At 52.6% G+C, this 10,249-nt stretch overlaps 1 protein-coding gene across 1 annotated transcript; it reads left to right on the forward strand.

Moving 5' to 3' along the window:
• The first annotated feature begins 5,865 nt into the window (after window positions 1-5,865).
• Window positions 5,866-8,343, forward strand: LOC141922214 (homeobox protein HMX2-like). Its single transcript, XM_074821351.1, has 2 exons — window positions 5,866-6,204; window positions 6,745-8,343. Exons 1-2 carry the CDS (start codon window positions 6,006-6,008, stop codon window positions 7,329-7,331), a joined length of 786 nt encoding a protein of 261 aa, XP_074677452.1. The 5' UTR covers window positions 5,866-6,005; the 3' UTR covers window positions 7,332-8,343.
• The last annotated feature ends 1,906 nt before the right edge of the window (window positions 8,344-10,249 follow it).

Here is a 10,249-nt window from a genome sequence, read left to right on the forward strand (position 1 = left end):
TTTGTTTTTTAAAGACGTGCTGATTATATCAATAAACAGATTTTTTTTCATACACTGTATTTGTAACTTATGATCATAGTAAAATATTAAAAGGTGCAAGACATGAATTCGTCTAAGAAAAAGTGCTTACTTATGCCTTATTCTGTACATGCAGGAACTGCTTTATAGTGGCTTATTAAAAGTATGTGTTGAAAGTAGGACCATATACACCTCAGGTTCCTTTACCTCGTAGCATTTTTAATGACGCTTTTCATTGTATCTGGTGGCAAGAAATTTCTGCGGGATGCGGAAAAACAGCTGGCAAAGACGTAGTCCCTGATGTATGTGCATTGACGATTTCAAAACTGGCAAAAAAACCCCTAAAACTCCAGGCCCACCCCTCAAATCAGGACAGCAGACTCCTGGCAGTTTTCTTCCCTGTGTATATTTTTTATTAAACAAATGAAAGAGGTAAGAGTCACGCTTTGTGCTTCTCCTGCTATGAGAAAAATGTTGCCTCAAAGTAGTTTCGCAAAGGCTGTTTGCGACATATAGAGACATACGTTGCTGCTTTATAGATCAAAGCAACCTCAGAATAGCTTTAAAATAAATCCAGTTATACTACAGCTGTAATATTATTATGCAGCATAAATCTTGTCTGTTGACATTTATTTAATGAATGTTGCTACAACAGCTTAGCTAGATGGCACTCCAGAGGCGAGGCAAAGGAAAACCTTGCCAGACTACTCACAAAGATAACTTGTGTTTATTGGACGCTAATAAAAATAATTAGTGAAAACATTTATTTTTTCTTAAGTAAACCAAACGAAAATCAGAATACTGTCTGAACTGACCTTCTGAAATAAATTCTTGGTGTAGCTGCCGTAAGATGTTATTATTAATTACACTTTAAATGAAAATGATCGATATGCTGAAAAGCACCTTGTTAAATGGCTACTTTGCAAATGGTACATTGCTCACCGGCTTAAGATGGCCTGTAACTTTTCTCGTAGGCATGGCTCTAAAATATTCATGCAGATCAATACTTGATAAATCTCGTAGGTGCGCGCTGGCTCCACTGTTGAACAATATATTTGGATCGATTTTTTTTTTTTTTTTCTTTTACACTGCATTATCTTGGAATAGCCTGTCTGTGCCCCTGTGAACATGCCAGCCGGGCGGGGTGCGCGCCCGCTCCCACCATCGATCGGCGGGAGACTCGCTCCAGGCTTCAGTGGACTCGCCGGAGTTAGTGCTCTCAGCCTCAAATTAGATCCAGGCAATTTTCTTACATTTCCCGTCCCATTCCCGATGAATATAACTTTAAGGCGTATTTCTTAATGCTTCAATTAACTATCCTGAGTTTCTCAACTCTTCTTACGGATCCTAGGTTTTAATTTCTATGTAGCGAATAGACATGAATGTCTATTAAAAGAAATATTCGTGAAAATCTAGATGTACACCTAAAACTTAGAGCTTTTTCTCTTTTTCTTTTCTTTTCTTTTCTTTTCTTTTCTTTTCTTTTCTTTTCTTTTCTTTTCTTTTCTTTTCTTTTCTTTTCTTTTCTTTTCTTTTCTTTTCTTTTCTTTTCTTTTCTTTTCTTTTCTTTTCTTTTCTTTTCTCTCCTTTCCTCTCTCTTCTCTTCTCTTCTCTTCTCTTCTCTTCTCTTCTCTTCTCTTCTCTTCTCTTCTCTTCTCTTCTCTTCTCTTCTCTTCTCTTCTCTTCTCTTCTCTTCTCTTCTCTTCTCTTCTCTTCTCTTCTCTTCTCTTCTCTTCTCTTCCCTTTTCTTCTCTTTTTCCCTCTCCTCTCCTCTCCTCTCCTCTCCTCTCCTCTCCTCTCCTCTCCTCTCCTCTCCTCTCCTCTCCTCTCCTCTCCTCTCCTCTCCTCTCCTCTCCTCTCCTCTCCTCTCCTCTCCTCTCCTCTCCTCTCCTCTCCTCTCCTCTCCTCTCCTCTCCTCTCCTCTCCTCTCCTCTCCTCTCCTCTCCTCTCCTCTCCTCTCCTCTCCTCTCCTCTCCTCTCCTCTCTTTAGCAATTCCAGTCTACTGAGCAGCCGAGAATTACTAGCGTTATTCGGAAATCCCCTCTAGGATTTTACTGCGCACCTCTCGTATCAAGCGCGGGGGTTGCACGAAGGCGATTTAGCTGAAAATTTTAAACTGACCTCAGAGGAAAATAAAAGGGATACTCTGTCCCAGGGTCACATCATGGCCCGATCTGCCTGTGTCCCGCACCTCTGGGTTGAAGGACTCGGCTTAGTGCGCCCAACTCCCCCGAAAAGCCTGCTTATGTGTGACACTTGTAGCTGCCTTCCTCTGGGACTCCAGGGAGAGTTGCTTTCCAGCCAGTGAAACCGCTTTCTCTTCCCCCCCTCCTTCCCTCCCCGCGATGCCCGGCGCAGGAGAGGGGTGTCCCCGCTGCCCCGAGCCGCTGCCTGCGCCCGGGGGGCGGCGGCGGAGTCCCGCCGGGGAGCGGGGAGACCACAACGGCAACCAGCAATTTAGACCCGGCTACTGCTGAACCGCAAAATCGAGTTCATTTTAGGGACCTCCAGCGCTAAGGTAGCCAAAGCCGCCTGGTGATTTTAATGAGTTTTCCAGGCAGGGCTTCTGTTCCGGACCCACCGTCCCGGGCTGTGTCCCGGGAGAGCAGCAGGGACGGCTTAAAGACCGCTGCGAGGTGCCGGTGTGTCCGCAGTGACCAGGGCTCATTGCAAGGGGACATGAAATCCAGAGAGGGCCTATTTCGCCCTCGAGTACATCGGGGGATAAACCAAGCCCGGTTCCCTAAGCCAGGCAAAACCGGACTCGCTGACGTTTCTGTAGAATCTAATCAGATTTCATCTCCATCAGGTTTAGATTTAGAGTAGGAGACGTTTTGTGCTCTGAGCTAAAATGAAAATAAAGATATGTGTGCCGGGAGATTTCTGGTAAAAAGCTTTCCCAGGTAAAAGGTTTCCATTCAGCATGATGTTAGCTTCTAATACAGGGATATATTGTTCTGAGGAAAAAGTTCGCTATTCCTGTGCTGTCGCTGCGCGGTACCGGCTTCCATGTCACGACACGTCCCAGACCACAGGATTCCTTCCAGCTAAAATACAAATGAAGCGTGGGAATAAAAACTACCAGTGTCGGAAAATGTCTACCTATTGTAAGGAAAATTGTTTCTTTTAAACGGAGTGATTCAGCGCATTGTCCGACGGCTTTCAGGAGCCTGCGGAGTGAATTGCGGTGGTGCGGCGCAGTGCTGCGGGGAAGAGCCGCGCTGGACCCCCACCTTGGGCCTCGGAGAAGCCTCTGACTTTTGGCAAGGTCTCTCGCCCCGTCGGGCTGCCCCCCAGCAGCTCTGGGCCAAATGCGTGCTCGGAGGAGTTTGCTGCGGTCCTGGGACGGGGCCGGGGGGGTTCCGCCGCCCTCCCCCGCGGCAGCCCCGCTGCAGAGCGCTCCCCCCGGGGGGGCGTGGGGGGACACTTGGCAGGCGGTTGTTTGGGTTGTGCAGGATACGGCTCTACCTGTTGGCATGCGAAGACAAGTCTTGACTGCCCCCCTGAAAGTAAGGGGGACCCTAGCAGAGGGCATGAGGAGCCCGGCACGGATCTGGCTTGTAGGACTCGCTGCAGGGGGGACTCCGGAGGCCCCCCCCCATCCTCTTGTTGCCAGTGAATGGCTTCCAACCTGCCCAGGCGGCTGGGGAGATCCGGCACTGTAGTGTGCTCTCACTGCACAGCGTTTGTCAGGGAAAAAACCCATCGTTTTTGTAAAGCGGCCAAATGGGGCTGGAAAAGAGGGACAGACCTTTCCCGGGGGTGTGTTACCGGGCCCGGTCTCCCAGGGTTGGGCTTGGACTGCTCGGGGGGTGGAGGGGGCAGCGGTGAAAAAATTTAGGAGATGAAACTTATGTCTCCTTCTTCAATTTCCTTCATATTTTCTGCCTTCTTCAAGCCTTCCTTTTTCTTCCAAGAAAATGTCTTCTAGGAAAACACACCGAGTCAATGCATTTGCTTTTTAAGATGGATTTTTGCGGGACTAAAAGGGAAATGGTTTGCAGCAAGACCTGGGACGTGCCTCACTCACAGACAGCAGGAAGGGAGGCCGAGACAGGAGCGCACGGGCAAAGACCGACCTGACCTGTCATCCAAGTCCCCCGTGCTCCAATTTTCACCAGCTCACACGGAATTTCTTAATTTATCTTTTCAGCTGCTTCTTCGCATTTTGTACCATTGTTCCATGTCCCTTTTCGTGCCCTATAGCTCTTTCTTAATGGGACATTTCACTTCACCAGGACCATCAGCTTGTACAGGAGATTGCAAGACAAATGCAACGAATTAGGCGTTTGGTCAATAATCGTGTTGATGGAAGACGGATGTATAAGAATATATATATTATTTTTTTCCGCCTGGTGGAAAATGTACAGTTCTCCACCAAACAGCTGCATTTAAATCTGAGTGCATTTATAAAGTGAAACAAATTTTCATGAAAAAGAGCTGAAACCCGCTCTTCCAAGAACCGGTGCGTTAAAGATTAACGCAGTCCAAAGTCTTAAGATGCCCTGATTTTAGCTCACGGAATCTCTGGCATCACAATATTTAAGAGCCTGTCAGCACTTCTATTGTCAACTTTTTTTCAAAAGCTTCTCGCTTGCCCTCAGCAGTTTTCGTGGTGGAAACCTCGAGATTCGGACTAAAAGGCCTCTTAAAAGCCATTTCCCTGGCTTTACACAAGGGCGCAGGGAGGGAGAGGGTTCTCTGCCATCCATAACTGATGGCGGTTCTAAAGTCGCTGGACGCCCTGCCTTAAGTAGTGGAAATGTTTTTTAAAACGTCGCAGTGCTGGTAAGTGGTGGGGAGCAAAAGTTCTCTAGGTAATAAACACAACGATCCTTCCGCAAGTCCCACAGCACCTCCCTCAGCACAGGAGAGCGCTTCTCCAGCCTCCGAAAGGCACACCTTGGACCTACTCGCACACCGGCCAGCACTTTCTCACCATTCCCGTACCAAGTGCAGGATCTCATACAACTTTTAGCTCTTGAAAACTACAGAAGAGCTCTGCAAACCCGCGGAAGGGGGTGTGGGGGGTGGATTTTGGGGTAGCCTGATACCACGGGGCTCCTCGGGAGGAAAGGGGAGCCCTTTCTCCCCCGGAAAACTCTGCATACTCGGCCTGAGGGTGTGTAGGTAGAAGGACCCCAGGGAAGGGACTCGGGCTGTATAAATTACTCTTCCCCAGGGCCCCCCATCCCTTTACAACGGCATCAATAATCTGCAGCAAATTCCCTCAGCAGACTGTCTGGGGTCGTGACAGGTGCTGTACAAACTCACAGAAGGGTTTCGCCGGCTCTCAGCTTCGCCTTTCCCCCCCTGCCCTCTCTCACTGCCATCACTGCCTTTCCTTGTCGCACTCCACCCCATTCCCCTGCTCTCATTCCCGATCCTCTCCCTCCATCCTTCTCCTTCACTCCAGATGTCCCTCCTGCCATCCCACCTCCTCTTCGCCGCTCCCGCGGGCTCTCTCGAGCCTGGCTCTGCCTCCCCCGCCAACAGTGAAGGGCCTGGGCAGGAGGACAGCCAGCCCTGCCCTGCCCTGCCTGCCCAGGGCGCACCACACCGGCATCGAGGAAAGGGGCACCTCGGCGTGTCGCCCCTCATCCCCTCCTCCCCGTTTCCCTCCAGCTCCTGCTCCTTTTCTTTTTCCTCTCCCTCTCTTCCCTGCCACCTCCCCTCCCTCTCTCCCACCCCTGCACCGCTCCCCCCGTCCTCAGCCCTTTGGCTCCCTCTAGCTCCATCCCCTCCCTCCACCGGCCCGACCCCTCCTCCCTCCCCCCCGACCCAACCTTCCCTCCGCCCCGGCTGCCGCTGCCGCCCTCCCGCCGCAGCCAGTCCTGCGGCGCAGCACGGCTCGGCTCGGGTCTGCTCAGCCCGGCTTAGCCCGGCTCGGCTTGGCTCGGCCCGGCTCAGTCCGGTTCGGCTCGGCTCTGCTTAGCCCGGCTCGGCTCGGCTCAGCCCGGCTCAGCCCGGCTGGGCTCGGCGCGCCATGGTGCAGCTCGGGGGCGGCCGCCGAGCCCCACCGCCGACCCGGGCCGCGCCGCCGGCCTTCAGCATCGACAGCATCCTGCAGCCCGGCCCCCGCCGCCCGGCCCGGGAGCAGGGCAGAGCCCGCTGCGCGCTGCCGGAGGAGGAGGAGGAAGAGGGGCCTGCGGAGCACGACCCCAGTAAAGGCTCCAACAACTCGGGTACGGAGCCGGCAGCCCGCCGCAGGCTGTCTCGCACGTCGGGTCGCAGCCCGGCCCCCACCCAGGCGGCGGCCCCGGCCCGGCCCGGCCCGCAGCCCGGCTCCCGGCGGGGGTCTGCTCCGGCCTCCCCCTCGCCGCCGGGCCGGGCCCTCACACGCAGCCTGAGGAGGAACCGAGGCTCCGCGGACTGACGAGAGGAGATGCCGCCGGCACACGCACACACACACACGCACCAACCTGCTTCCAGGGGCTTCTCCAGGGTGTTTTACCCCCCTCCCGGCCTCCTTGGTTGGTTGTCCCGTGCGCAGGAGCCCCTGGCTGCTCTGTCATACAGCTGGCAGAGAGATTTCCTTAGATCCTCACTGGAAGCCCCTCACCCTTCTTCTCCCCTCCATGGCCAGCTCTCGGCACCCCCCTCCCCATCCTAACCCCCACCCCCGGCCTCGGCCCCGCTCCCTAGCGCTCAGCCGGGCCGGGCGTGCATGCGGGGCGGGGGCGCGGGCGGCGGCGGGGGGCTGATGCTGTGCTTTGCCGTTGCAGGCAGCGAGCCCCGCCGGCTCCGGGCGGAGGGGACGAGCCGTGACCCCCGCCCGGAGGCCGAGGGCGGCGGCGGTGTGGGCTGCCCGCTCCCTGTGGAGGGTCTGCGCGGCCCCGGGCAGCCGCCGCCGCGGGAGGCCGGGGGCTGCGGCGGGGAGAGCGGCAGGTCGCCGGCGGCGGGCGGCAGGAAGAAGACGCGGACCATCTTCTCCAAGAGCCAGGTCTTCCAGCTGGAGTCCACCTTCGACGTGAAGCGCTACCTGAGCAGCGCCGAGCGGGCCGGGCTGGCCGCCTCGCTGCACCTCACCGAGACGCAGGTGAAGATCTGGTTCCAGAACCGCCGCAACAAGCTCAAGAGACAGATGTCGGCGGAGCCCGAGGGCCCGGGGCCGGCGGAGCCCCCCGGGGAGCCACCGCCCCCCGCCGCCGCGGCGGGTTTCTCCTTCCCGGCCCTTTACAAGGACAGCGCCCTGCTCAGCCGCTGCCTGCTGCCGCTGCCCTTCCCCCTGCTCTACCCGGGCAGCGCCATCCCCTACCTCTGCCTCCCCGGGCCGGGCAAACACTTCAGCCTGGTGGACGGGGACGTATAGCCGCTCCCCCCGGCCCCCGACCTTCCTCTTGCCGGGGGCCGCCCCGATGTTATTTATGGCCCCGCCGTGCCGGTGGGGTGTCCGCCTTCGCCACGTCCGGCGGCAGCCGCCCCCCGGCCCACGGAGGGGCCGCCCGGGCTTCCCCCCACGCGTGTCTGTGGGCCGCCGACACGTTGTTAAAGCTTCAAAGGGCGCTGCCAGCCCGTCCTCGCTCTTGCAGCGCTTTTTCTCTGGTCAGGACGGAGGAGACAAAGCGGAGCCTCCAAAGAAATCGGGATGTGTTCTGCCTCCCTCCCTCCTTCCCTCCCAAATTATCCCATGCCCGTATTCCAGGGGAGCCGATGCTCTGCCTCAGCCCACGGGGACTGCGTTCCCGTGTATGCCCCAGCGCCGTGGCCGTCGCTGTACCGTGAACCGAGTCACTTTTAATACAGCTTGCTAAAAGCGAAGGCCGCGATGTGCTCCTCTGTCTCAAACCCTCCACCTCTAATATCCCTCAGATTAACTTCTCCCCATCTTTGACATTATCAAAATGTAGACAGCTTTTCTCAGATCTGGTTCTTAAACTGTGGCTTCTCTCAACTTTTTGGTTCCCCTCCCGAAAAAATCCAAGTGCTCTCACACTTTTTGTGCTAACTGGTTCTCAAACTGTGGCTCGTCTGTTTTTGCAGAACAAGACAAACTATTTCTCATACTTCTTGTGCGAACCCCGCCCTCAGAAATCTCGTGGGACAATTTTATCTGCTATCCTAAAGAAGTGTGGTGGTTTTTTTGTTTGTTTGTTTGTTGTGTTTTTTTTTTTTTTTTTTTCTTTCTCATAGATTTCCAAACGCTTTTGTCGTCCTTTGGTTTCCAAGTTCACACGCTTTATAGTCAAAGGTCGGAAATAAACCTTTTCAGAAAGCTGAAATGCATGCCTTTTCAATAGTTCCTACTAGGCAGTATCAAACAAAAGATATTGCTTAGAGTGCATCGATGGTTTTTATTGTAAAAATAAAGCTTAAAAACATAATCGTGCCATTACGAAATTCACCCGTGCGTGCGAAAACGGACAACTTGTCGAGTTTCTCAGTGGGGAAAAAAAAAAAAGCGATAGGTGTTTCGGTTAGATAAGAAGGTTTTTTCTTTTCCCACTCTTCTTCCATTTGTCTTTCCGTGGGCAATTCATACAGATGTGCGGATGCGGGGGCCAGCCCGGAGAGGAGAGCCCGGCGCAGGCGGGAGCTCCGCGGCTCGAAGCCGCGTTCGTGATTTACTCCCCAGCCGGGAAAGTGCTGCTGCGGGGGGTGGCGGCCCGCGGGGGTGATGCAGCCGGGGAGCCGGGGCCAAGGCGGCCCCTGCGCCAGCCCAGCTCTGGGAAGCCGCTTCAGCGGCTTTGGGGAGTTTTCTCACTGTTGTGATGCTATGGGAGTGTTGTCTGACCTCTCCTCTCGCTTTGTAATCGGTTTCGAATTAGTGTCAAGTAGCAGGAGGAGTCTCACAGGGTGCCCTTGCTCTGGAAAAAAAAAAAAAAATTATCGAGGCTGTTGTAAGGGCAGTATAATGAAGCGGACACGCTGAAGGCGACCTGCCAGCTGCACTTCACAGCTCAGGTTTCCCCAAACTGCAGCGCCCGGGAAGGTGCAGGCGACGACTTCACGGTTTGGTTCACACGACGGATCCTTCTTTTCTGGTCTGACTTTATAATGATAGTTAAAGAAAATAAGATCCTCTGAGTCCGCGGGTTACTCCGTGGCTAAAAACATTTGGCGATGCTGTCCTTATTTCCAAGGGCGATGTGATATGGCTCGTGTTTGACTATTTTTTCATAACTGATGATCTATATCGGAACCTCCCTTTGTTACTTCTAATATTTCCAGTGTCGATACACCCTTACTTGATTACTGCCAGGGTATTAATCAATACCAATAGAGGCAAATCCGTCTTTTTCAAAATCCCCGCCAGTGGAAGTTTGATCAGACGCAGCAGCTACACACCAAGGTCCCTTTCTTTAGTTCTTTAACATGGAATTAAAATTAATTTAAAAAAACCTGCCCTTCCACATAAATGCAGCCTCAGATATCTCCGTGGTGATAGTTATATAAGAAGTCGCTATTCGGCAATTAATCTACTTTGCACTTCATTTATCAAACCATTTTAAATCTTTTTATTCTCTCTGTTTTATCAATTTGCCATCCGAATTGTTTCTGGAGTTACGGAGGCAACTAAAGGAAAATACGGACCCAAAACCCGGAGTGAGTTATTTTACAATAAAAACGACAGAAAGAGATCTTCTGCATGCTGCACTTTCAGTGAATAGTCCCATTTCACAACTCGCTGACGACCGACTGCAAAGCTGTGATCATTAGGACTTAATGTTGCCACCGGTGAACGCCTGAAACACCCGGGTGGCTGCAGAAAGTAAATAACCATCCCGAAATATTCGTTCCCCATCAAGATGTAAGTACTGGTTTTGAGATCATTGACCAAAAATATTAACCAAACTGTTGCTACTCAGCATAACACGGCCAGCGGCAAGGTGGCTTCCTCTGTAGAAAACAAAGTTCATGATGTATCAGGATTCCCAGCTGAGCAGTCAATGCTGATCACACTGAATATTACTGACATTTATTTTAGAGCGTAAAACAATTGCATTTGTAATTATAAATCGCTCCTGAGGAGATACTTTTAAAAATGAAATAAACGGCAACAAAGGTAAACAAAAAAATCTCTGTAAGAGCTTGCAAATGGTTTAAGAAAAAAAAAACAACTAAACAAACAACGCAAACAGTGTTAGAACTGATTAGTGGCTGGAACTGAGATTTAAAAACGTGCTGTTAAGGTTTGACATAATGAAGAGCGATAGTGCAGCTGGGTGAGAAGTGGGTGGAAGACACGATGTGCTTCCATATTGAAGGGGTTCTCTATTAAAAGCTCAT

This window comes from Strix aluco, chromosome 4 (assembly GCF_031877795.1).
Source record: "Strix aluco isolate bStrAlu1 chromosome 4, bStrAlu1.hap1, whole genome shotgun sequence".
NCBI classification, from domain to species: Eukaryota; Metazoa; Chordata; class Aves; order Strigiformes; family Strigidae; genus Strix; species Strix aluco.

Excerpts from the sequence above, each read along its gene's own strand:
- LOC141922214 (XM_074821351.1), top strand. The coding sequence starts at position 6,006 with ATGGTGCAGCTCGGGGGCGGCCGCCGAGCCCCACCGCCGACCCGGGCC. Across the intron at positions 6,205-6,744 it reads TAAAGGCTCCAACAACTCGG|GCAGCGAGCCCCGCCGGCTC; the intron begins GTACGGAGCCGG and ends TTGCCGTTGCAG.